Below are 26049 nucleotides of genomic sequence, written 5' to 3'. Positions count from 1 at the left end.
AAACAGAGGGACGTCCTTGATTTTAATGGTCAATGGCTCAAAGAATACATGAGTCACGGGGCGAATTCAGATGACAACACTTTGTGCTGTAAAAACCGGCAAAGTGACTAGAAAAAAATATAAGCCGAACAGGGCGGGGCAAACAGTCGCTTGTCTGCGCGCAGAGCGTCTTCGCATCCGCTGTGTGTCACCATACACTGACACTTGCACCAACAGGTCAACGAAGGGTCGGAGAGCAGACGCACATGGTCACTACAACAGGCGCCTCCACGCGGCAGCTCCGTAAGTGTCCGTGGTGAAGGTTTATGCTTGTGCAAGAGACATATTTACAGGCGAGTATACTCTGAAGGCGTAGCTCTTTTTTATCCTTCCACCAAAAAACAGCGATCGGTCACCGCGCTTGGACGACGGTGACCGGACATATGTTCAGGCCTATGTACAGTAACAGTCATGGACAGCATGGCGACATATCTATGCGTACATGAAACACTCACTGGTTGCGTTCCAGCGAAAGTCGTGTAGAATCGACTGAAAACTGAATAAAATAATGTCAGTCGGGTAAGGAGCGATGAAAAAGTTGTTTGACAAAAAAACTTTGATGAAAGATGAGGTCACTAGCAGGGACAGGAAATAAAAAGGAAGAGGTTTGAAGTTTTAAGGGCATTCTCGCTAGCCTTACCAAGAGAAAACAATGGCAACGTCACAGGAAAAACGTTTTCGCCACATTTTTGCATGAGTAAATGTATCCTGTACACTGGAAAGGCATGAAATAGAAATAAAAGCAATGTTAACAGGATTCAATTTTATGAGTGCAAAAACAAATTTTCGACGCATTTTTGAAACTTCTTCAAAAATGGAAAAAAGCTAACGAGACCAAACTTTACCTTGACATCGCAGACGAGACAGTTACACATGCTCCTGCGCGAGTTAGGCGGTCTCGCAATCTACGCTAACAAGCAATTCCACATTACCAACAGTTTCATCTCATAGTTACTGTAGTTAACCAGCCAGGCCATCTATGCTTTAGGCAGGCTTTCGACAGACCACAATGCAGCCACAAGCCGGAGGCATATGCTGCCATCTGCCTAAAATTATACAATTCGATAGAGCAAACCAAAAAGCTTAGCTTGATTACACTTAAAGGAATAAGAGTAAGAGAGTAGTCACAGCAACACATTCTGCCCTTCTTTTTTCCCCGTGGGCTTATGGACATTGAAGAAGATTGAAGATGGATAAAATAATCACATCTGGGTCGGTAAACTCTATGAACGTATGATGAAACTGCTATAGCTTCGCTTCAGTTTGGTTTTGACAAAAATGGCATCCTTTGGAGTAACTACTTAAATGCATCCATGAAATACGCCGCGACGAGCTTTCGTTCACGCAACAATACTTCTTTTTCTGTTTCTTTGATACAAGATTGAGGCTGGGACAACGTGCTGCCTCGTGACACAATGTGGTTCGTCTTTAATGAAGCCACCGCAGCATAATTTTGTGAACCAAAGGCAGAAATCCCGTTGAAAAGTACTTAATATAGCCCTGTATAGTGGTTTTTCATGGCTGTACCGATTGTACCACAACTGTGGACCACAAAGTAATTTGTTCACCACAGTCTTTTGATAGCAAGCACCTAACAAAAGCACAAAACATTTCAACGTACTTCGCATCACACAACGGCACGTGCGCTAGAAAACAAGCCTTACATTCACCGGGAATGTTGACGTCGCTGTTGCCTGTTTGATATTAAAGTCAGCATAACTCTAGTGAGCTGGTGGGGAAGGTAACTGCAACAGCGATTAAGTAGCCAGCCAGTGTCAACCCCGAGCCGGTACATGGCGTACCTTGTTAAAATGCGGTTACACATGAACACTCAGATACTTTTTTTTTCCTTAGTCAAATTTGGCCTGGGAAGCAGGTTCAGGATTTCTGATCCCTCCTTTGGCAGAAGGTAAACACTCACGCTTTGATAAATATATACCCATCGCTACGGAAAAGTTTGCTTTCAGTATTCACGAAGTAGGATTGTATCTACGGCGTCTTTTGACGACCACACCCCACATTAAAACACCGAAAAATAACGCATTTGCCAAGTGCTTTCTTTGTCAAATGGTACCAACGTATGAATAAGTCGAAAGCAACATACACGGGGAATGGGGCATGCCACCATGCAAGACAGTATGCACCGGAAAAGTTTTGACGGAAAACAGAAGTCGAATAGTGGAGCTCTTGTCGGCAGCCATCCGAACAGCCCCATTCATGCTCTTACAAGCTCTGTAGATATTTTTCAGTCTGCTGTACGTATGCGCCCTTTTCAAATGAACATGTTACGCGTATATCCGAGCGAATAAACATAGCGGAAAGTGTAATATTTTTTACAACCACTTGCGATTAACGTACTTGAATAGCACGTCACGTGTTAACATGACCAAAGATTCATTCTCATATTTAGGCCACACCGTTGAAATATAGCATACAATTTTGCAATTGAAACACAAACAGGTCACAATGCCGACAAAGTCCTTTTTGTTATGGCGTAACGACGCGACACGGTCGTTTCTAACTTTCAGTGCTCGCTGCACGTAAGCCGCGTTATTTCTTTTTATACGTCCCCCAGCGTAGTGTAGCCAACCAGATGCCCTCCTGGTTAACATCCCTGCCTTCTCCTTTTCTGTCTTCCTCCTCCTCTTTTACGTTATTGAAGCAAGAATAGCTGATTCAGAACAAGAGTTCGAAGTTGTGCCCTCAGAATCCCTTTTCAAACATCTACTGCTTTCTTTTTCTCTTTGAGTACGTTAGATGCTATTCCAATTCTTTGTCTTTTCGAGCTTCGTTAGTGGTCGGAGTGGCGCTCCGTCTGCGTTATCGCCGGGACGTACGGACCGATAGCGAACGGTGAATGATAGCAAAGAAACAGAATCGAGCGAAAGAAATCCTTACATTACAGGGTTCAGTTCGCTCGATTCAATTCCTTTCTTATCACCCACCGTTCACAGTCACTGATAACGTAGGCGGAGTATGGACGTCAATTAATACAGTGACTGGTATTCAAGCTATTTTCAATTGGTCTTCTTCGGCTCGGACACAGAAATCCACATGCGCTTCCTACGGCAGCAAGTGAAACGCGAGAAAACGAAGAAAGAAAAATTACAAGACGCCGTGCCTGTCAGAAGACAAACCAACTGTAGCTGCCTCCTAGGCTGACAATGGCGTGCTCACATTTTGACAACTCTAATAATTAGGCGCTGTTCATGGCTAGTCGCTATGAAATCCCGAGGCAAGAAAAAAAAAAAAGGTTTTCTTTCTCGAAGGAGCAGATGTACTAGGCTGGTAGGCAAAATACGGGAAAAAAAAGGACAGAAAGAAGGAGATAACCTCGGCAACAACTTTAATGAACACCACTCAAATTTAAGCGAAGCAGAGTTCCACAAAACAAAGCACGCCGCGCTACCCGCCGCACTCCACATCATAGTCCAAGAGTGTTTCCGCACCAAAAAAACGTTTCCTGTTCCTGCGAATATTTTTTTGAATCCTCATGCACCCTCCTCATCGCCACAGCTGTTTTCCCGGCGCCCGAGGCGTCGAACGCGTGATCGCTCTCAATTAAAGCTATAAAATCAACACTTCTAAGATTATAAAGACACTTTCAACGGTAAATTCTTATAGCGCGGAGAGTGTCCCATGTGTGTTTGCAAAGCTTTAAGCAGAAATTTATTGTTTTTTCACAGAACAATTCTAAAATTGATCTTCCTGCTATTCAACTGCCCTAGGGGTGTTTTAAAGGCTTTGGCGATAATTTAGATTTTTTACGGCGCTGTCACTTAATCTAGTACCCTATAATTTCTTTCAGTATGTTTATTATAAGGGACACTTTGCTCCTACAAAACTTTGTCTTCATCTGCGCCGTAGTTCGTTAACTGCAAATGTTTTAGTCCCCCGGCAACTAACGAGAACCCCGACTAAAAAAAAATTATAGTGTTTTACGTGCCAAAACCACTCTGATTATGAGGCACGCCGTACTGGGGGACTCCGGAAGTTTCGACCACCCGGGGTTCTTCAACGTGCACCTAAATCTATGTACACGGGTGTTTTCGCCCCCCCCCCCCCCCCCCCCCCATCGAAATGTGGCCGCCGTGGCCGGGATTCGATCCCGTGACTTAGTGCTTAGCAGCCCAACACCATAGCCATTATGTAACCGCGGCGGGTGAACTCCAACTAGCACAACATAGATAATGTCCTACTGCGCCCCTCCTAATACAAACTTTGAAATTTCTCCAGTACACTTATCTCTAACGGACGTTTTACCGCTAGCAACTTTCCCCTCGATGTGCCCGATAGTTCTGAAACACCGCACTGTTGAGAGCTTCAAAGTGTGCTGAACGAACATTTGGCGAAATTCACCACAAATTCCTTAATTATCTCACGCTCTTTCAACTTTGCCGACGCATCCATTACCAGTGACATGGCCAATATTCCCTCCAACTTTCATTGGATTGAGCTATCTCTATTACTTGTTCTGAATTAATTTCTACCGACGTTTTACCCGCACGTTTGTATCGGAAGTTTGCGGCGGCCGCATATCAATGGGGGCGGAATGCACCGTGCATTCGGTAAGCGTTAAAGAACTCACAGATGGTCCAAATTAATAAGCAGTCCCCGACTACGGCGTGCCTCATAATTAGATCACAGTATTGGCACGTAAAACCCCAGGATTTAATTTAATAGGACGCCGTACATCATATCTATTCGCAAGAACAGCTTCGCTGTGAAAAAAGATAAAAAATGAACAGAGCATTAAGAAACAAATGCTGGCGGGTTAAGGCTGCTCCCAGCTCACTGCCTCTAATGCTGGCCTCGCTCGTGTAGCTGATATTGTCGACAGGGCCTAAAACCTGCAAAAAAATGCAGTTTCGTGAACGTACCGGGGCCACATGTGGGAAAAATACTGACTGTTCACTCACGTGCCACGTTTTTTCTCCTTTTCTGGCATACGCTTTATGAAAGCCCCATGGGCTGCGCGCCTGTTACGAGATGGATTCATCGAGCGAAACCGTGGATTTTTCAAAGTTTTAGCAAGTCATAACGGAGCGCGTAGCTAGCCGCAGCCAGCAACAATATCTTTTTCGAGTAGATAGCGTAGAACGCTGCAGCTTTATGACGTACCGAATCGGCAGCTATGGCTTTTGCCTGTAGTGCTTACTTCTGCTCTCTCTCTCTCTCTCTCTTCCTTTCACAGACGGGAGGGGGCAATCAAGTTTCACGGCAGGCAACACCTATCAATTCTCGTTTGTAGGAAACCCGCGATTCTTGACGTTATCTTGGCGTCAAACGGTAACACACTACTTTAAGGACAATGATTTTGCCTTCCATGCCGCCCTTCTCTTAAAGTCTGGCTGGGTGCCAAACTCACTGCAGACCTCGAGTCTGTAGCCTCTTGCGAAGATATAGAAGGGTCACGAGGTGAACGTGGGCAACAGCGAAAATGAAGGTGGTCTCCAGGCATTAAAATAAAGGACTGTAGAGAAAGTACGGGTGCCGTTGGCACAGTCATTGCTCCTCGAACTTGAACGTTGTAAAATTCGTTATTACGATTTGCGCATGTCCCGGCTGTTTTAAAAATAATCTCTCTGTGAGAAGGCGAAGAGTTCGTGACAGTAAGCCAGCTTCGCAGCGCGCACTCACCTCCGTATACAACCAATTATTACTGTGGCGCCATTGTCCTAACTGGGTTAATTAAATCTGAACGACTCTCCTTCAAGCTGACGACCAACACACGAGTCCCTTCCCTATACACGTCTTTAATAATTTTTTTTCCATGGTGAATCTTTTACAGATTGACTCTGTGACGTTCTTCACGGTTGTTGACGGGATAGAGAAGAATGTCCGATATATGACAGCCGCTTTGCTTGCTAAGTTCCCCGTGACATGTGAAGGTATAGTGAATTTCTTTTCGCGTATCTGATATGAACTGTATATTTAGTACAGCCTAACTCTTCATGACAGCGACATGCCTGGTCAGCTATCAAGTTATTGCTATATTTGTTTCACCTCATATTCTCTGCTCTGAGGTCGTTGCGGTCAACCTGAAACCAAGCTAGCCAGAAAGTTTCGAAAGGTCGTTGGAAATTGGTCTGCTAAAGTTACTTGAAACGAGTAAAGATTTGTGTCTTTGTCAAATCAGTTCTGCGGAATCCCGCAAGGTGGAGGAAAGTTCAGGAAAGCACGAGGTCGCGGGATCGAATCCCGGCCACGGCGGCCGCATTTCGATGGGGGCGAAATGCGAAAACACCCGTGTGCTTAGATTTAGGTGGACGTTAAAGAACCCCAGGTGGTCAAAATTTCCGAAGTCCTCCACTACGGCGTGCCTCATAATCAAAGTGGTTTTGGCACGTAAAACCCCAAATATTATTATTAAAGTTCAGGAAAGGGAAAAATTGCCATTCACCCGAAAATAGCGCGAAGCTAAACTAGGGTGGATGACAATTTGTGGCAGTTATGACGCACAGAAGTAACAGCAAAGCCGTGACGCTAAAGATCGCGTAACTTTACCTTAACGACTCGCGTGGATGAGCAGTCAAAATAGCTGTTGAAAATTTTCACTTTTTTTTTACCGTTCGAAAGCCGCCGCTTCGTGGTTATAGATTGCAGGGCGCTCGCCCTACACATCAACGTCGATTTCTGACGCCTTCTGCTCTGAGATGGCCGCAACGTCACAGACAACGTGCCCTTCCTTTGACTTTGATTAATAAACATGACGAGCATGCGTCCCACATTGTGCCGCTAAAGGCAATCACACGGCATGAAGTGTACAATTGTAATATTCAGAAAACGTGGATGTGTGCAATGTTTCATGCTAGCGCCTGCATAGTATAGTGCAACTGATACTCACACGTTATATTATCCATTCTTCTGAATATAGAACATCGCACATGTCACGCATTCACAAATTCTCTTGCATGCAGGCACTCCCCTCATCCCCTGCATGTATATATCCATTTTTGTTATACATTTTGCTGGGATGAAGCTCAACGTAACTTCACAGGGAAAGACTTTGGAGCAGAGGGGCTCTTGCTTATCCTCATTCTGAGTTGCATTCTTTGCCACGCAAACCTTCATATAGCTCACATTTTTGAATGGTTAATGAACACTTTACCATCGGCACGTGTGACGCGCTTACACTAGATGAGCTAAGACTGGCGTATGCCCTGTCGCTTCTTAAGAGATGAGATCGCGACAACGTCCAACAAACGCCGCATCCTAAAACCACCAGGACCATCATGTCCCCAGATCAGAAATGCATCCGTAAGCAGCAATAGATCTCGAGAATTCCATAACGTACTTTGTTCTTTGCTTCCATTGTACTATGTAGAACGAGGCGACATACCTGTATATCATTCAGAAAGTCAAGCCGGAACACTTCTTTGGCGCGACAGATGGTGTCAGTTGTATCAAGGGCTACTGAGGCGCCATAACGTCCGTGATAGATACACGTTGCACATAAACCATGGATCCGTGTTTCCCGCTTCACTTTACTACCAGAACAAGTTGCCGAATCCAACGCATACCGGTCGACCACAATCAGTGGTGTGGCAGTGAATCACGGTGTAATAAGTGCGATTGTTATTTCATACATGACTGAGAACTTCAGTTAAATTAAACAGACGAGAGAAACACGGACACATCGGGCTTTCTAGTACCATGCCGGTACCGTGTAAACATGGAGGAAGGGAAAAAAAACTGAGGAGAGGTTAGAGGTCATGTTGTCAAGGCTCAATGGAGGTTTTGTTGTGGTGGTGTGTGCTCTCGCGTGTACTGCCCCGTAGGTCTCGTACCGCGGCAAAGGCTTTGTGTGTGCAGGTTTGCGTTAGTCTCCGTGTTTTGTTCCGCTGTGTTATTTAGACTGTGCTCGCCCGGCTGTTGTGGCTAGATGGTAAAAAGCGTGAAATGAGCGCGCATGACACGCCGTACACCATATATCACGCCTCGGACGAAGGACGATCTGGGAATATATTTTCTGTCTTCCGTGGATTAACGCTAACGTGCCATCACAGACTGAAACCGCTGTGCTACAGACAGGAACCATCTGTGCTCTCTTGCAGTGCATTGAGAATGCACAGATTTATTTTAAGAAAAAGCGGCAAAAGTTTCTGGAGACTGACCTCAAAGTCTAATTTGCGGAGTTCATGATGAACTCCTTTCGACGATGGCGCACGAAATGACTTTGGCAACGATATCGGCGATGGTACACCACGATTCGATCCATTGCTCGGATCAGTACGGCGCGCGCGCACGTCTGCGCAGCCCAGCGTGGTTGCGTGCTGTAGGCGACAAATGTAATCAAGAGAGGAAAATCTGCCCCGACAAGATGGCGGAGTAAGGTCAATTTTCGTTATCACTGAGGGTCACGGAGAGAGACGTCAGGGTCTCTCCACAGTTTTTCCTTCCTCCACGTGTGTGAACGTGTTCAATTTCTTTGTGTTTTTTCGCCTTCAGCGAGTTGTTACATATGCTGTCGCTCAAAATACCTCCTTACTTGCATTAGGTATTTTGCGAACTTGGTATTAAACTTGATAGATTACTGGACGAAGGTCTTGGGTTCATTCGAATGGGTTACATGAGATGAGACTGATAGGACCTAAAGCCTTCATGCCACTCTAGTTTTCTTACGCTGAGATCCTTATTCTGTTGGCTGGCACCCGTGTTTTTATCCCCCATACAGGGCTCACAGAAAATTTCCGAGAATGCCCAAGAGTATTTACCTTTAAGAAAGATATAGCACAATAATAATGCGAAATGGAGAACAACGACAGCAGATCACCACGCGAAGTCCGGTTAAGCACATCCGGTGTGTCCACGAGTGTCCAAGGTGTCTCACTGGCACAGTCCGCCGTTCGGACACTGCGACAGCTCAGGCGTCCCTCCCGTGCACGGCCTCTGCGGCGGAACGGGCGAGCACTTATCGAGCCGCGCCGCTTCTTCGTCCTGAACGACGAGCTTACTCGAGGCGGCCTCAAGGTGCTGGTAGTCCGCCGCTGGAGCTGGTTTGTCTTCTCGAAGTTCGATGCTCCAGAACGGCAGGCCGGCTCTTGACCGCCGCCTAAGCCGGTACCGGTACCAGGTGGCGCCGCCGGCCACAACCAGCAGGAAGCATAGGGTCGCCAGTACCGACACCAGCGCCACTGCACCGGACGTCAGGCCGCTCTCTGCAAAGGCAATACGACGTAGCACAAGATCAGAAGCTGTGTGCCATCTAGCTCGCTCGCACACGCAGTGAGCCCTACCCGCTCTCCTCGTTTGCTTGCCAAAGCGATTACATGATCTGCAAAGGCCAGCAACAAACTCTCTTAACGTTTCCAGCACAATCAATCAATCAATCAATCAATCAATCAATCAATCAATCAATCAATCAATCAATCAATCAATCAATCAATCAATCAATCAATCAATCAATCAATCAATCAATCAATCCCCATTAAAAGACCCAAATACCCCGTACCATAATCCTATATGGTCATACGAGTTTGTACGGAAACGTACGGGTTTTCATACAGGTATAAACCTGTATGATCATCTAGATTTATGGATGCAGGGCATGCGACCCCACCATCGATATTTTTTAATTATTTTATTCGAAACGACGTAGAAAAATTATGGGTCGCGAAATGACGTGGCGTTAGCTACAGCTACAAACAGAATAAATATTTACTTTCTGTAAATGCAATAAAGTTAGATCGAACTAGAACCTGTCGATCAAAAACCATACAGTATGGATTAAATTTAACCAATATCGTGTTTAGTAATACTACAAAGTCACGATGCTGAGTACAAGCAGAGTACAACTAGATCCGAGTGAGAGCTGGCTGCGTTTTCCGTTGACACATTCATCTGACACTGCTCATCTATAGCTATGTCGTAGCCCACAACCAAGAACAGGCACAAAGAAGCGCAAGTATATAGATCACTACTGAAATAATGATCGGTTACGTAAGGTGCGGTCAGCGCATCTGATAGCTTTACACTTATGGAACTAACTTCGGTAAAATGCTATTCTTGCCGGTGAATCTTAGGGCTTATTTTGAGACGTAACTAAGTGCATCGCCTAAGAGAAGTGACACCCAAGCAGGTATGAGAGATTGTACGTGTACGCGTAGAGGTAGAGAGGGGGGTGCTGGAGGCTGCAAGGGCACGAAGTTTGGGCCTAGGGATGGTACGTGGGGGTAGGGTATGGCGCTGTCAGATGTGGCCGAGGGGGCCTCCTAGAGAGGCAGCGTAACGAGACAGGGTGCTGCATCATGAGCCCGGTCCCTCTGCTGGGCCCCGGGGCAGCTGCGCCTAATGCTCGCCACGATTTGCACAAATGGTCGCGAGGGGCGGCCCGGTGGGGCTTCACACGCAGGCGCGCCCGCGTGTTTCGGGCGCAGATGACGCACTTTCTGTTGCTGCTGCCGCAGCCTAGGCGCGGGTTCTGCCGCGGCCCCGTGTTTATGCCGCAGGGCCAGATTCATTCGCGCCACCAAGCGACACAGCCAGCGAGAGCACCGCTCCTGCTGCTCCCGCGGGCATCGCCAACTTAATTGGCTCGGAGATGAAAAAGATGTGCCGGCTGCACAGCATACTGCAAACCGACCGCTTTCTTACGACGACGAGCCTCTCGGGCCGCGGCCGCTTCACAAAGAAAAAGTCAGCAGCACCGACACAGCGAGCTGGCTCGGAAAGCATCGCCAGGACCACGGCTCGGTCGCACACTGCGCCGGGACTCGCTCGTTGTGATCAGAATCGCGGGGACCACCGGCCGTGCTTGCCATCACACTGCGCAATTCTGGACGACCGAATAGTGTGTGGCAGCAGCACATTTCTATGAAGTGTGTATTAACTTTCCTGGGACATGAAGAAAGACGACGGGGGCCTAATCGACTGCACTGCCATCGCAGGCACCATTGCTGCTGGAATTCAAGTACGGCGTCCTTCTTTCATCATACACGACTGCGGGGTGCAGCATTTCGAGCTTTTTAGCCAAGACAATGCTGAATTATTAGTATAAAGCTATGACACGAGAGGCGGGAAGAACTTTGCTTTCCGCTACTCGATCAAACGCACGCGGATGTAGTATGCAGAAATGCAAGACACAGCAGCGGGAAACACGCGCGAGAAGTGAGATGTCGTTATGCTGAGACGCTAATATTTGCTAATTAACTTTCGAACTTAGCAATTATGGCACATGTTTAAATTAGTAACGTGAAAATGATCGCATCTGAAAACAACTCCATCTTGCTTGAATTTTCTAGAACGGTTGCATTTTTATATATTCATGGACAAATTTGACACTAATGTACTGCAATTTTCCGTTCGAAAGCGGGAGTCTCACAACATACAAACCCCGCACGTGACGTAGCAGATTTAGTATAGCACACTAGCATAGAATCTGGCCGGACTTGATAACAGCGGCGTTCCTACTTTCGGCTGGCAAAAAGAAAAGAAAAAGTACCGATTTTCTCTTTTCCGGTCGATAAGTTAAGTCATCTGAGGAGCTTGTCTTTTTGTCAAGACTCCCGCATTTGAACGTCAAGAGTCCCACAAGAAATATTTTTAAACACAACCGCTCTGGAAGTATAAAGAAAAACGGAATTGTCTTCGAATACGATAATCTTGCCAGGGTGCAATTTACAACACACTGGATTTGTTCTGTGGCTGCATCGGTTGTGATTAGGAGTTGCCATCACAAAGGCTTACACTTTACTCTAATTGTAATTACCGAAAGTGGTGCGTGGGATGTCTGCGTCTGCAAAGAGAACATCGAACATTTATTGTGTCACTGTGCTCGATTTGAAACGCAAAGACAATGACTCTCCAACGCATTGTGGTGACTGGATGATGGGCCGCCGTTTGTGCAGGCGCTTCTTGAACGACGTTCGCACTCTCGAGTCGGCCCACAAGCAGTGAAGACACTTCTGTGCTTCTTGAAGCCGACTGGTCTGTGCGAACGCCCTTGACTGTGTGGCGCCGTCTGCGCGCCCTCACTCATTCACTGCTTTCTTTTTCATCTCATCTTTGTATTCCTTGTTCTCCCCCAACGTATAGGGTTGCCAACAAGACGCTTTTATGGCTACCATCCCTGCTTTCTCCCGTTCTCCTCTGGTTTCAACTAAGCACTAACGAATTGATTTTCAGCCTTTTTCAAACGATTTATTGCATTATCATTCATAACGTTAAACGAACACCGTGTTTCGGGGCTATAATGAATTTGTTCTTGGGTGAGAGTTTTACGCTTGAACTACTGTGTTGCGGGTGCAATCTATTCGTGGGCTCTGAAGAGTGCCAAGGCCGCGGTGGTACCCGCGTTCTTCATCGCCATTTCGATGTAAACAAATCTGTGTGGCAAGGTGAGCCTTGGTACTGACTTTCTGCCCATCGTTATCATCATCATAATGTTTTATACAAAAAAATGACAACCATTCCACTCTGTGAAGATAGAATGGCAGCGAAAGCTGACAACAGGCAAAGCTCTCAAATGAAAATCAAAGTGCTTTCACTGCCATCCCAGCTTCACAGAGTGGAAAGGTTGTCATTTCTTCTGTTGCGAGTCTGGCGTCGTTGCTTGTTCGCAGGTGCCCGGGCTGCCCGGGCTGCTGAACAACAACTGTCGTTGTTGTTCAGCATCGCGGGAACGTTCTTCATCGGTGGTCGTTTCGCGCCGGCGCCGTTTACATCCTCGTTGCTGTTCCCTCCAGCACTCCTCGCACGCATGTTGTTCTTCGGGTGCAGGAACTCTACGTGCCCGCCCCATCGATAACGCAGCTGTTTTTAGCACCGATACCTCTCCTGCTTATACATGGCGATAACCTTGACGTCAAGCTATCGCTCACGGCGAGCGTTCTAATCTGTTCCGCATTTTGACATCTGCGCCGCCGCATGGCACCCGTATGGGTTTGTTAGAAATCGCTAAGTCCGTTTCTGTTGCCGGACGCCGAAAAAAAATACGGTAGGCTAGTCATATACGCAAAAAAAAAGGGTTGTTTTGATGCGGTGAGGGCCTTTAAATACTAAGTTCAGCCGGTGACGAGTGTGCGCTAAATTACAGTTCATGCCGCGGCAGAGTTATGGCAGCGGGAGCTCGCGCTAATGCACCCCGCCCCCCTTTACGTGCGACCATTTTTCTCGTTCCCCCTTTTTCCATGAAAGCGCGCTATCCTGGCACAGCGAAGAAAGTACTCCTCCACCCGGCCGCTTCGTTTAAGGAGGAGCTCCTTGGAATCGAGCCGCTGTTGGGTTTTCTCGCTGTACCGTATTGTACAGATTAGAGCAACACCCAAGGAAGGGAAGTCGCAAGCACGTGCAGCAGCAGCAGCATCGATTAGAAGGCGACGCACGCCTTCAGCAGTTCTTGGGGGATGGCGTTGACTGACTCGCAGCATCCGATCCTGCCCTAAGCGCAGCCGGCGGTGGTGGCGATAAGGGGGGTGGGGGGGGGGGGCAAAAACGCGCCCGGCGTTTGTTGCGTCCGATCTGTCGTCGTCCGCGCTCGCCCCTGCTGCTCATTGTTCGCTCGCCCATCGCCCGGCTCAGCGCCCGCCGTCTTTATCCACCACCTCCCGAGAAATCAGGGGAGGAGGAAGGGGATCGCTGGGGGAGCAAGTTTCTTTCGGGACATCTCTCTCGGCGGGTGCGCCGCCTTTGGAGGCGCGCGCGGGGGAGATAGCGGGGCCTCCGGGCCCCGCTATAAATACCGCCGCCACTTTAATCTCTGTGCCGCATCTGAGGCAGGGCCAAAAAGCCCGATCGATCACAGCCGGCACAATCAACTGCGCGCCCACCGCTGTTGCCGCCGCTACGAGGCACACACGGCCTAAGCGGCCCTGAATGGGCTCCCTACTCTTGCGATCCTCTGCCCCCGCCACGTGCCCTTCTCCGGCCGCCAACGCCGAGCTCAATGGCCCACCTGCTGTGGGCGCGCGGGACTCGGGATCAGTACGCCGTTTCTTTGCGCAGAGCGGCTGTGCTTCTTTGAAGGAACTGTTCGCCCACGACTCTCCTAACCGCGGGATTACTGGTGGTCCGTATACAGAGCAGTGGCGTTTAATCACGCGCACGAGGGCGCGCACGGTAAATTTCATGTTGTCGCTGTATGCACTATGTACGAGTTCTAATTTTTCCCTGTTGCTCAGGAACGAGCAGGGCAAGACGAAAAAGTCTGCGTTGCTCGTATTCGCTCAGAAATGAGTGCCTAACAGACCGCCTATAACGTCTGAAACAGACGTGTGGGAGGCAGGTGGTGTATACTTGCTTTTAAACTTCCCTTCCACAACTTGGGGCGCCGCAATCTGTTAATATTTCGGCTGCGTGAAACTATTCCGTGCGCCGTTATCGCCTAAAGCATTAGCGCTGTATACACACGGGCGTCGCCGCCATCAATCATCGGCCCTGACTTCTGCTGTCGGCAGCTGTTCACACTCTCCTCGCGCATCGATTTCAATTCGGCCTCCTCCTTGGTCGCAATTTTCTCGCTAAAGCCCAGCCATGAACGCAGGTCCAAACAGGAAATTACGACCCGCGCAGCGCCGCTCCTGCCGAATCGAACCTGGCGTAATCGAAACCGTACACCAGTCACTACGTCCGAGTGCGATCGCCGGCCATTTCTCTGCCGAGATTACGGAGGCGTTGATCCCGGCGTGAACAAATAGGAGCTGCCTCCATGGTGGCTGGCCGGACGCGTGGTGATTACTTCGACGTGCGCAGAGCCTGAACGCCTAGCGCGCACCTTTGTCCGGGGAAAAGACGCCGAGAGTTGCAACTTGCCCCGTGCTTTGCAGCGGAATCTGTTTAGTTGGCGATTGTAAAAAGCTTCGACCTCGCGATGTGCCGAGCTGTTGCCCAATTTATTAGGCCTTTATCTGTCGATGAGATGCCGTCGTTCAACTTTTAATCGTAAAAAGCGTTCGCCCGTGGCTACGTTTATGGTTTGTTATCGATTTGTTGTCGTGCTAATTCATAGCGCCCGTCGTGGTACGAAATGCGCACAGCGCTTGCCGAGAGAGAGAGAATATAATGCAAAGAAAGGCAGGGAGGTTAACCAGAGGTAGTTCCGGTTGGCTACCCTGCACGAGGGGAAGTGTTAAGGGGGATAAAAAGAGAAAGTGAGTGGAAGGGTGAGATAGAGAGAAAGAGAGGCGAGCACGAACAAAGCGCGTACACTATAGAGCGGCAGGTGACGGCGATCTTAAAATCTATCGTGAAGCCCCGTAGACCACAGGAACCGTAATAACGCGAGTAAGGCCTTCAACGCGGATGTTCTTTCGGAGCACTGGCCTGAGCTTCGAGTTCTGATAGTGGACGATTGTCCAACTGGTCCAGTACTCTGCACATCACTTGTCTCTGGGCACTATATCGCGGGCAGACACAGATAATATGTGGGAGCGTCTCATCGATGTTGCATGTGTCGCACGTGGAGCTGTTGGCCATTCCAATGAAGAAAGCATGTGAGTTCGTAAAGGCAACGCCTAGCCACAGACGGCATAGCATGGTCTGTTCACCTTTCTCACGCTTTTATTTTTGTCACTCTTCTTTCCGTCTTTACTTCCCCTTTCTCTTCCCCTAGTGCAGGGTAGCAAACCGAGGGTTTTAAGTCTGGTTAACCTCCCTGCATTTCTCTCATTTGCACCTCTCTCTGTCTCTCTTTTTCTCTCTCTCTCTCTCTCGTGGTAACCCAGGCGGGATGTGCATCCGTATGTCCGGAGACAACGAACGCAAACCACGCATGGTGAAAACATTCGAGTCCCGCAGGGGCAAAGTACACTCACGGGACATCAATCGCAGCCCAGCCGCAACGTCTGTTCGCGAAAGCGGAATGAAGACTCGTTGACCACTTTCATGTGCAGATCGGTTGGCTTCGTCGGCGTGGTCATTCCCGCTGATGTTTACAGGGAATCTCCATGCCCGAGCGGAGCTGTTGTTGAAAAGCCGCGGAGGAGCTTCTGTGGCATAAGCCAACGCACTGCGAAATGGTTACGCGAGATGTCGCCCTCCACACCTGTTAACCAGCGCGTGCACGTAACGGCAGCCCGGGGCGTTGGCTCGGATCGGGCTTCTACAGAGTGGCTCGGAAACTTTGGACAGAGGCTGTCCCTGCGACGGAGACACCTGGTGTTGCAGACGCCGCAGGCGTTTACCAACAAACTGATCAGGCACTCACGCACGTGAGGGGCGGTGCACTGCAGAACATCTTAGAAGTCTTTAGCGCTGCTTCAACGACGCATTAACAGCCCGTGCGCTGCGGTTAGGGTCGACCCTAAGCGCTGACTACCGTAGGAACCCATTTGGGGGCATGAAATTTGTGTGACGGAGTCTCACATCAAACGCTTCTGCATTCGATGCAGGGCTTTTGTTAAGCGAATCCAACGTTCTTGCCTTCCTATATCTGTGAGAAAAGAATGTCGAAATTTTGGAAATTGCACAATCCGTATTCGTTTCCGCTCTAACAGTATTTTTTATTGTTATATCCAACGTTCGTTTGATTGCTATTTGCGGTGCGTTTGTACTTTGGCGTTGTGAATGATCTGCATATTGTAACTTTTTTTGTACGTTTCTTTAATGTCGCTAATTTATGTCTAACACGTTAAAGCAACGGCTCACATGTTGTATTCTCTAGATATCGCATGCAGTTTTCCATTGCCTCTTAGTCAGGGTCGCAGAACCTATAAAGCGCTGAGCGGCGTTTTGTCCACGGCCCACAACATTATTGGTGTTGTAATAAAGGTAAATAAATGTAATAAAGGTAAAGGAAACGGGCTGCTGAGAATAAAAGAAATCAATAAAAAAGTTTATTAGCTTTGTTATTTAAGTTTAAGTTTAAGTTATTTAAGCAGATACTACCACTTAGGCGCTTTCACTTCTGCAAGATATTCTCTAACGTTTAAGTCAGTTACAAGCACGTTGTTCAGTCACAGACAAGGTATAACCATCTCCACCAGCTTATTTAAACCGAGCGCAAGACAATCGCCTCTTCCAGAGATCTCGAACTACCACTATGCTGTGTCAACTGAAACCATCATAAAAATATAGCCTAATACCCTCAGTCCCTCTAATTCTCCGTTGCCCCCAAGTGCGTTTTCCTTTCCTTGGCGCCAATTCTTTCAATGTATAGTTTACCGCTGGCTATCTCTTCTGCGCACTACACAACGTGCCCAGCTCCTCTACATTCTTTCGATCTCAATGGACTCATACTCTCTCGTCTGGTCACTATAATATATACTGCTGCTTCTGATTGTTAACGTTTATGTTTCTGGAATGCGTACACGCTAGAGCTTTTAGCACTCTTGACCTGAGGTTATTTAAGTGAAACAGCCGCAGTACCTTTTCAACTGCCACTGAACCGGCTGGGCTGCGAGCAGCATTTTACTATACGTTTTGGAACAGTGCGTGGGTGATTTCACAGACTAACGGGAAGATTTTCAATCGCTGAAATCGCAATTGGGCTCCAAAATGAACTGGCGCCTACAATCGATATAGAGGCTTCTAGATGATTCGGGAAACCAAGAGCTACCCACATAACTTCGGCAAATAGCCGAAGAAACGCAGAAACGTGATAGCAGCGACGGGAAATATGACGGAAGCGCTTTTGTGACGCTTCACATATCGAGCTGGAGAGCTGCTGTGGTCACGGTCTGTGCAACGAGCTACTGCATGTGCCCACAAGAAAAAGGGAAACAACTTTGTGCGGCCGACATTTGACGCGACCCGAGTGCAAGTCACAATGATGGTAGAAGCATTCGGCGCTAAGATCTGAGAGGCCCATTTTCGCTGCCGCCAGGTCTTATCGAAGCGGACAGCCTGCTTTCCGCTTCCGGCCGTCCTTTTATTTGGTCTGAACGAGACGGAGGGCACCGGGGCTTCGGGAAGACCGGAACATGCCCGACTCGCATGCGTCCGAACATACGCGGAGCCCTTGAGGAAAGAGGCGTCAGTCGGGCAAAAGCCGTGTCGCGAGCAGCATGCATGTCGCGAGCAGAGGACGGTCACTGGCGGATACTCATCACCCTGTAGATTAAAGAAAGTCATCCGTGGGCTGTAGGGAAGTGTGCGATATTTTAGCCCATTCAATGCAAGGATCACTGCGCAAAAGAAGAGTAACCTTAAACAAAAAAAGAGCACAGTTTCAGGTTATACTCAAACGTGGCGCCATCTTTCTACCTCAAGAAAGGGAGAGCTTAGCTGGTGCCAGATCATGAGAACAAACTATGCAGGAACTATGGAAGATTATTGTCGAAGTGAAGCTGCTAGCTCTTCGTCTTTAGGCTAAAGCAGCTTTACGTGCTGCGTCACTCTTGACTGATCGGTGAGCCGCTCTATTTGTGGCGATCTTTGTATGGTTACACAACGCGTCAAGCAAGACTTCTGGCCCCTGATGGAGGCGCGTCTTTTCTCCCGCGACTCAGCGCATGCATGCAGATATGCATCCGCCGCGCCAGGGATGACATCATGACTGACGCAAATATTAAGTCGGCGCCGCGCCCTACACACATGCAAGCCTGTTCTCCATCTCACTCCTCTCAGAGCCTCCTCTCCACAGTCCCCAACTTCTACACCACAGCCCTTCTCTCTCTTACCAGTCCAAGCACCATAGCATCAAAACTAGCCCCGCTCTGCAAAGAAAGCTTCCCTTTGTAATCAGATTTACGTCAGACCGTGATCGCAACACCGTAATAAATAAGACACTTGCCTTCGATGGTTCCTGCGCTAACTCTTGCTTATGTGACTATTGCTAATTTTTCATACAGGACAAGGGTACACAAGAAAATGGAGACTTTAGGTCATCGTCAGGATTCGGACAAGTCCCTCTGTCAAAACGTTGACTGCAGAGGAATCCCTTGTTCGACCATTTATTGTTAGCTTTCTTTTTTTTTTTAGACTAAATCCGCTGATACCTAACTCCCGATGCACAAGTGTTCTTTATGGGCCGGTTCAAATATATCGAAGTACTTACGAAATCGAGCAATTTTTTATTCAGCCAGGAGTTCGTTAAAAGCCGCTTCGACTGCATGAGAATCTGTTGAGCTAAATTGTTTTCGCTAGAAAAACGCCGAGACAAAAACTAAGCTCTCCGACATAAAGCGAAAACCTGCGCCGCTGATAGTAAGTCTGTACAATAAGGTTATTTGTATTACAGAAGCATATAAAAAAAACGCGTGTGTATGGAGCAAGGCAGTTGTTTTTACACTCTCAAGCTCGATGGAGACGGGTAAGCTGGACCGGGTCACTCACGAGCGGGATTGGTTTTTCCACTTTCTCGCTCTTCAGACAGGAGTACACGCACTAGAAAACGGGCTCAGAAAGATGGCACTGGCTCACGTAGTCACAATTTCCCGCACAGGAAAGCCGCATGCATCTACGGCCAGGACACTATGTGGCACTTCTCGCAATTGCGCTGCGTTCGCCGCAGCCAAAAGCTTTCGGACCTGCAACGACCACCGAGCTGCCTAAAATTGCCGAGCACGCCACGCGGGAGAAGGGAGAGCGCGAGCGGTACTCTCTTGAGCAAACATGGCCGCTTCTGCGCGCAGCGGGAAGCAACGCTCGCATAACGTGCCCCGCATTCTCATCGGCTTGCTGCCGGCGGCAGCGACGCGGCCTAACTCGTGGCCGGCCGCTGTTACCGGCGAATTCGTCTCCGATTAGTACCGCGCCTTTCTTATGCAGCATGGAAAATGAGGCGCCGAGAGCTCGGCATTGTGACTCGATGGTTATCGCCGCTCTTCAAGAACCATCCTGATGCGGTGAACAGATGTGTCGAAGCGAACGCGCGCACTCCGCCGAACTCAAAACGCCTGCTGTGTCGTTCAAACCTGAATTGTAATTCTTGCAGGCAAAAAAAAAATAAAAATAAGGAAAAGACAACATGGCGGCAGTTGCATGTGCCAACCCTTTGTTTATGTTTGAGTTCAAATGGCAATGCTGGTTTTTTAACATCCAGACATTTGCCCACTCAATTGAACGTTCACTATTTGGCACGAGCGTCGCCTGCCAGGCTTGTGGCTATAGATTAGCAGTTTTGATTAAAGCCTGCATCAGCTCTCGTCCCCTTCCCCCTCCTATCGCTATCGCTACGTATATCACTGTGAGTAACGCAATGACGTTCTGTGTCTCACGTTTACGCTTAAAAGAGTGCTTTAGCCGACGAAGCATCTGATGCGCTCAGCATCGTACGGACGTGCACCAGACACGGGCGGCAAAGAAAGCAAAGCGCCTCTATCGCGCAACAGGGCACGCCGTCCGTGTTTGCCGCAAGGCCTGCTCGGCGTCCAGCTATGCCGCCAATGGCAGCGCCCTTTCGTTCCGCGGTGCCTACGTACGGGTCGCCGCCACCTTTCCCGTCATCGGGTCGCGCAGCGGGGCAATTTTCTCGGACCACGCGCACTCACGTCAGCTGGGAAGCAAGAAAAACGAGCCGTGGCGAGGGAGAAGTCGTTTGCCCGTGAATTTGCATGAGAAGCGGCGTAAGTGTAATCGATGCTCCCCACCATTGGGTGCGGCTCATCCTGGCCTCGTATTTGCATGATAAGCGCTCGCCTGCGATGGGGACTCGGCGGCGCGGTGCCGCGCACGTGACTGCTGAGGCCCAGAAACAATGGCCGTTTTCTCATAGTTTTGTTGCTCTTCGCCTCTTAAACTGCCGCTTTTCTCGGTGACTCAAACTGGAGCGCGCTCTCTATAAAAGCGGAAAGCACCAAGCAAGCTGGTCTCTGAGCTCTTTGGACGCACCTATTGGTATGCTGCTGGTGGCTCATGCTGGCGCAGTATACAGTGAGAGCCAGCGTTCCCCGCAGCACTGCTATCCGCAGCCAAACGTTATTTTCTTGATTTCATCTGTAAACTCTCGCGATTCGGTTGACATGACCACACCACTTCCCCCTCTTCTCTCTCTCCCTTTCAGGAGCGCGCGCGCACAAACACACACACACACGCACACGCGCACACACACACACACACACACACACACACACACACACACACACACACACACGTACCTCTTTTTTCCTGTTACCACGTACGCACACACAAAAATATGCAATGGCTGCGGCCGTTTTCAGGCCTCGAATGGGCGGTTTGAGCAGAACGGGCGCGCGTGGGTTTCTTGAAGAACCTTAAAGAACGAGTATGCGGCTGAATAGAGAAATTAGAGTGAAATTCGCGCTATCTGCGCGAGATGATTTAGTTCTCCGCTGCTTTGTTCTTTTTTTCACGCTTGAAAACCATTACCAGGCCAAATTACATATTTTTACCAGATTGCAAAAATTATACCTGATCATGACTTATTGGCGCCCCCTTTGAAACGGGGTGGTGACAAATAGTCACCTAGCCTGCATGAGTTACTCAGGTATGCTATACATGCTTTTCATTCTAGCATTTTTGTATACATCTCTTCTCCTTTTTCTCTTCCTCAAAACTTCTCTATCTACCTTGTACCGCTACCTTTACCTGTAATGGATCCGGGCATATAAATCTCTTCCCCTCTTTTTTTCCACCAATACCCAAACGTATATTGCTTAGCTCGACTGCTGACCGGTTGATGCTTCTGTACACTTTAAATACAAGCGCTTCTGGAAGGTGTACGTTGCCTACGGGTCTCACTGGATGAATCACTTCGCATTCCATTAAGCTGTGCTCAGTGGCTTCAGGATTTTTGCTGCAGCATACCCATGCCTCATCTAGTTGCGAACATTTGTTCCGGCATCTTTTGTCCTTAGGCAACTAGCTCGAGCCTCAAATAGCAAGGCACGTCCCTTCGTGTTATCGTATAGATTTTCCCTTCTAATTTCTTTCTTCGTATTCTTTTAAATCTCCATGGTGGTTTTTGCTGCCATCCTTTTCATCCTATTAACTATCTCTGTTGTAGGGCGCCGTCTAGGGAGCGTCTTACCGCAAATACCTTTTATTTTTCCAGATCGGTTCCTTATTAAAGGATATAGGAGAAATTAAACTGTCGCGTTGCCATGGCGCTAGGAGGCGAGCTTAAAAGCCACATTATCCTACTTGTTCGACTAGCATCCGTAAACGGCTTCTACCCCCATGCTTTCTCCTATTCCGGAGCTGAGGAACCACGTCACATTGACGTCGCGAGCCCCGCCCTCTTTTTCCCTTCCTCTCCATCTGTTTTCAGAACGGCGCATTCCCAGTGGCGGTATCGCGCATTCTGCATTGGACGGTTCACTGAGGTCACGTGCCATAATTGGTGATATTGCACTAGGTGAGTCTTACGTAGCGGCATTTGTGCGCGTCACCTCGACTCTGGCTCTTTCGAGAGGAAGGGCGCGCGGGTTCAAAACGGGCAACGCGACATTTTAATTTCTCCTATATCCTTTGATGAGGAACCAATCTGGAAAAGTAAAAAAAAATATTTGCGGTAAGACGCTCGACTAGACGGCGACCTACAACAGAAATAGTTAATAGGATGAAAAGGATGGCAACAAAAATCACCATGGGATTGAAATATCAGTTGTTTACGCGCTGCACTGTAAAATAATTTACACCCCAAAAAGTGAAAAAGGGTGTAAATGTGTCTATAACTCACACCCTTCGGGTGTTATCTATATAACGGACACCCTAAGGGTGTGAGTTATAGACACATTTACACCCTTTTCCACTTTTTAGGGTGTGAATTATTTTACAGTGTGTGGAGCCGCTTGATACTTTACAGTCACGATTGTCACCGTGTGATCTAAACACGCGCCGTGCTTGTGTGTTTGTAATGCCTGAACCTGATTAGGGGACCTTTCAATAACGAACGATCAAACGAGTGGCTTTGCGGAGGCGACGTGCAACGTGTATGCCCGTTTTGAAGCTCAGCGTAGACCCCGAAATATGTAGTATTTGTTGTTTGCCCACAGAGCGGGGGTCGTCTACAGTCGACCCGCACGTGCCTCGTGATCAGACCTTGCGAATACGAGCCGGCGGCTTGTATTTGTTCTTGCAACTTTGCTCTAAAGGACGCCGTAGGGCTATCCTGATTATTATTGAAGTTATCGGACGAAAGCTCATAAATACGACACAAAATAGTTAGAAACATCGAATAGCAATAGTCTCCTGAAAGGGACACATGACCAACTGGTAAAGAAAACAAATGAGGAAAAGAAAGAAGAGGAAGACCCTGCGCAACATAGTCTTTTCACCACCCCCATTCATGACCGAGCCCCCCCCCCCCTCCAAAGTGCGCTGCGCCATTTCCCTAAACAACAAGAACATCGCATCGCGAATGGCAAAGTTCACAAGGAGATGGAAACTTGAAGTTCGATAGGCAAGAACAAGTGATGAACAGTGGTAGAACTGGGAATGCTGATGGGCAGCGGCGGCGGCGGCAGCGGCAAAATCCCCTTTTCTATCAATATCACAGCACACATAGACGGAGGGAAGTGCTGCGGTCACAGCTCTATTCACGTGGGTGAGAAAAAAAAACAAAAAACAAAAAACAAAAAAACTTTCAGAGCTCTGTAAGCCTCGTAGTGACTTGAAGCTTGGTCTTTTTGGTATAACGAGTCAGTGAGCGAAGATCGTGGCAGACCATGCTGCCGAAGCTTTCTCAGCAGAACATAGCGCGGACTAATGAGAGTTGAGCAACGTAAAGGCTCACCTTGAAGCGTTTAGCTGCTTTTTCCACTAGCCGGACAAGAAAGGTTCGGCACATGCGCCCTTGCTGGTGTAGGGGACGTGCAACATCAACGCACACTACGCATAACTTAAGCAGAAGGTTTATAGCGCGGCGGGTTAAACCATAACCACATTAAGTGACCCGTGTCTCTCCCTTAAATGATACATAAAAAAGAATTTGCGTTTGTCTTTGCTTTGTTCTTGCTTGAATTTCGCATTAAAATCCCATTATATATATGTTCAGGATCGTCCAAGGTAACCCTTGACACTGTTACTTGCCTGTTCTTATTTCTTTTTCCTTTAAGAGAAAAATAATCCGAATTCGCCTTTGTTCACATCGCAACTCACCGCAATTAATAACAGCTAAGTTTGAAGGGCTTGGCGTTGCCTTGACGTACTGCGGACGCATGAAACGACTATGCTCGCGGACAACTGCCAGTGGCAATGAAAGGAAAGTTACAGAGGCAAAGCACGCACAAGCGAGAGCTCTTCAGAAAGATGTCCCGCATTCTCATCCACGTTAGTCTAAGGTGGTGAAGAGAAAACGTAAACGTCTTACTCACAACAGCAAAATAAGACGAAATAGAGTGCTAAATTTGACCTATTTTCGGATATATCTTTTTCGTGTTTAAACAAATACGAAGCCGTCGCATGTGCAAGCTACGCTGATTCAGTGTCTGCTCCAGAAAAATAAAAGCGTTGTCCTACGCTGTCCGAATACTTGGCGCAGCGACACATGTGTAGAAGCTCCGCCATCGCAGCTATACCTTTATTACCGCAGAAAGTTGCCCGCAAGTATAGGTAATGTCAAAGTTGCGATGTTGTGGATTTCACTCACTTCGAGGAGCGCAGACGAATGCAACTTCGCGTCTTTTTTTTCCTTGACGAACAGGTCAAGTAACCACCAAGCGTTGCATTCAATGATCCGGACCATGAAATGCAATCTCACTTTGAAACTTGAGCAACAATGAAAGCAGGAGTAAGCGCATTTTTTTTTATTTATAAAGAAAAAAAAAGAAACTTAGGTGACTGTATTTATGGACACGGTGCAAACCCCACGCGGCACGGTCATCTGGGCGTGAAAATCGTAGGACTATTCTGAAAGTGTGCACGAGGTACGCAACCTTTGGACGCAAGCCACCGAAATAAAGAAAGAGAGAAAGATAGAAAAAGAAAAGCATCTTTGGACGTACGTTTTTTTTTAAATTGTGTCCGTTCCTTCTAACACTCTACTTATAATAACCGTCTTGTTCCATGTTCCATTGACATTTTCTGCTCGTTCATTTGTCGGCGTAGAGCCGCGCAGCCTGATTTAGCTGCGAATCCGCCACAGCTTGCCCACCTTTCAGTCCTTCAAGAGAGAGTGCTCTGCGAAATTAAAACTAACCATGTCCTTCATTACTCGTGAAGCTACCTTCTTTACCAAATCTAGATATATAAGGCGCTGATATATTGTCACATTTGAAGGTCATTACCACGCGGCGAAGCACATATGAAAGCTTTACTATTCTAGTAGAGCGGCAAGTTGGGCTATCTGGTGGAAGTTCATCTTCTAATAAAGTGGGTACTGCGCTACAAACACACGGACAACAGAAGCAGAAGGGGAGAGGACGCGTTCCCTGTCCACTTCTACTTCTGCAGTCCGTGTGCTTACAGCGCAGTACCTCTTACCACAAGAGTTACTATTCTCAAAGGAGCCAGGACACCATTAGACAATTATAAAATCTGTATTTCATCGAAATGGGATCCATCTGCAGCGGCAGTCCTGATTGTGCGAGAGGACTTGCTTTTCAATACAACGCGCGCCCAAGACCACAGGCGAAGTGTGTCGCGAAGAATGTTTGCAACAATAGTGGCCTATTAGTAAGCCCAAGGCCCTCGTAGCATGACAAAGAGAAATTAGACAAGGGAACAACATTGCGTGGGCCCAATTGCCAGACCCTCGGCCTCTAAAGCTGTTCAAAGAATCGCTTGTGCATTTCGCCCTGATACAGACACCAACAGGCATGAGAAATGCCTGCGCTCTGAGAAGAAGTGTTAACGCGCAAGAGCGGTATGCGGCATCAAGGGACAAATCACATTTGCCGTGACGATCTTGTAACTGAGAAACAGCTGAACTTACCATGATGCCGTGTAAACTCCTGGTTTCATTCTTTGTTTGAGCGAAAAGAATATTTTCCGGAAGGGATGCCGTTCTCATAAATGTTTTTCCAGTGCATCGTAAAGACCTAAACAGAGCGACTAAACTTCCATTGCCCGCTGTGGAAGTTGCACGGAGCTGCTGCCAATAAGGAACGCACATGGCTGCTTGGGTGTATCCATGTGTGCGTTGTCGATGGCTTTCGCGGTGTTTTCTCACGGTACTTGTATAAACAGTATTCGCTTTGATATATATACCGGCGTTATACACTGCTGTAA

The 26049-nt window shown here is 48.0% G+C and overlaps 1 protein-coding gene across 2 annotated transcripts in view; it reads right to left on the bottom strand.

The window, feature by feature from the left end:
* LOC135903947 (multiple epidermal growth factor-like domains protein 9) overlaps positions 1-26049 on the bottom strand; it is a 254026-nt gene continuing 227977 nt past the window's right edge. Inside the window, exons 6-7 of one of the 2 annotated variants that reach the window (XM_065434447.2) lie at positions 8997-9200; positions 1-8931 (exon numbers count right to left, since the gene is read on the bottom strand). In XM_065434447.2, coding sequence (XP_065290519.1) covers positions 8906-8931; positions 8997-9200 — 230 coding nt within the window. In that variant the 3' untranslated portion in view covers positions 1-8905. Of the gene's footprint in view, positions 9201-26049 lie in introns of both variants that reach the window. The other variant, XM_065434446.2, reaches the window with a different exon arrangement.

The sequence above is a fragment of the Dermacentor albipictus genome, chromosome 1, assembly GCF_038994185.2.
Source record: "Dermacentor albipictus isolate Rhodes 1998 colony chromosome 1, USDA_Dalb.pri_finalv2, whole genome shotgun sequence".
Classification (NCBI taxonomy): domain Eukaryota; kingdom Metazoa; phylum Arthropoda; class Arachnida; order Ixodida; family Ixodidae; genus Dermacentor; species Dermacentor albipictus.
The sequence above is the reverse complement of the archived record's forward strand: the minus strand, read 5'-3'. Positions and strand labels throughout refer to the sequence as shown.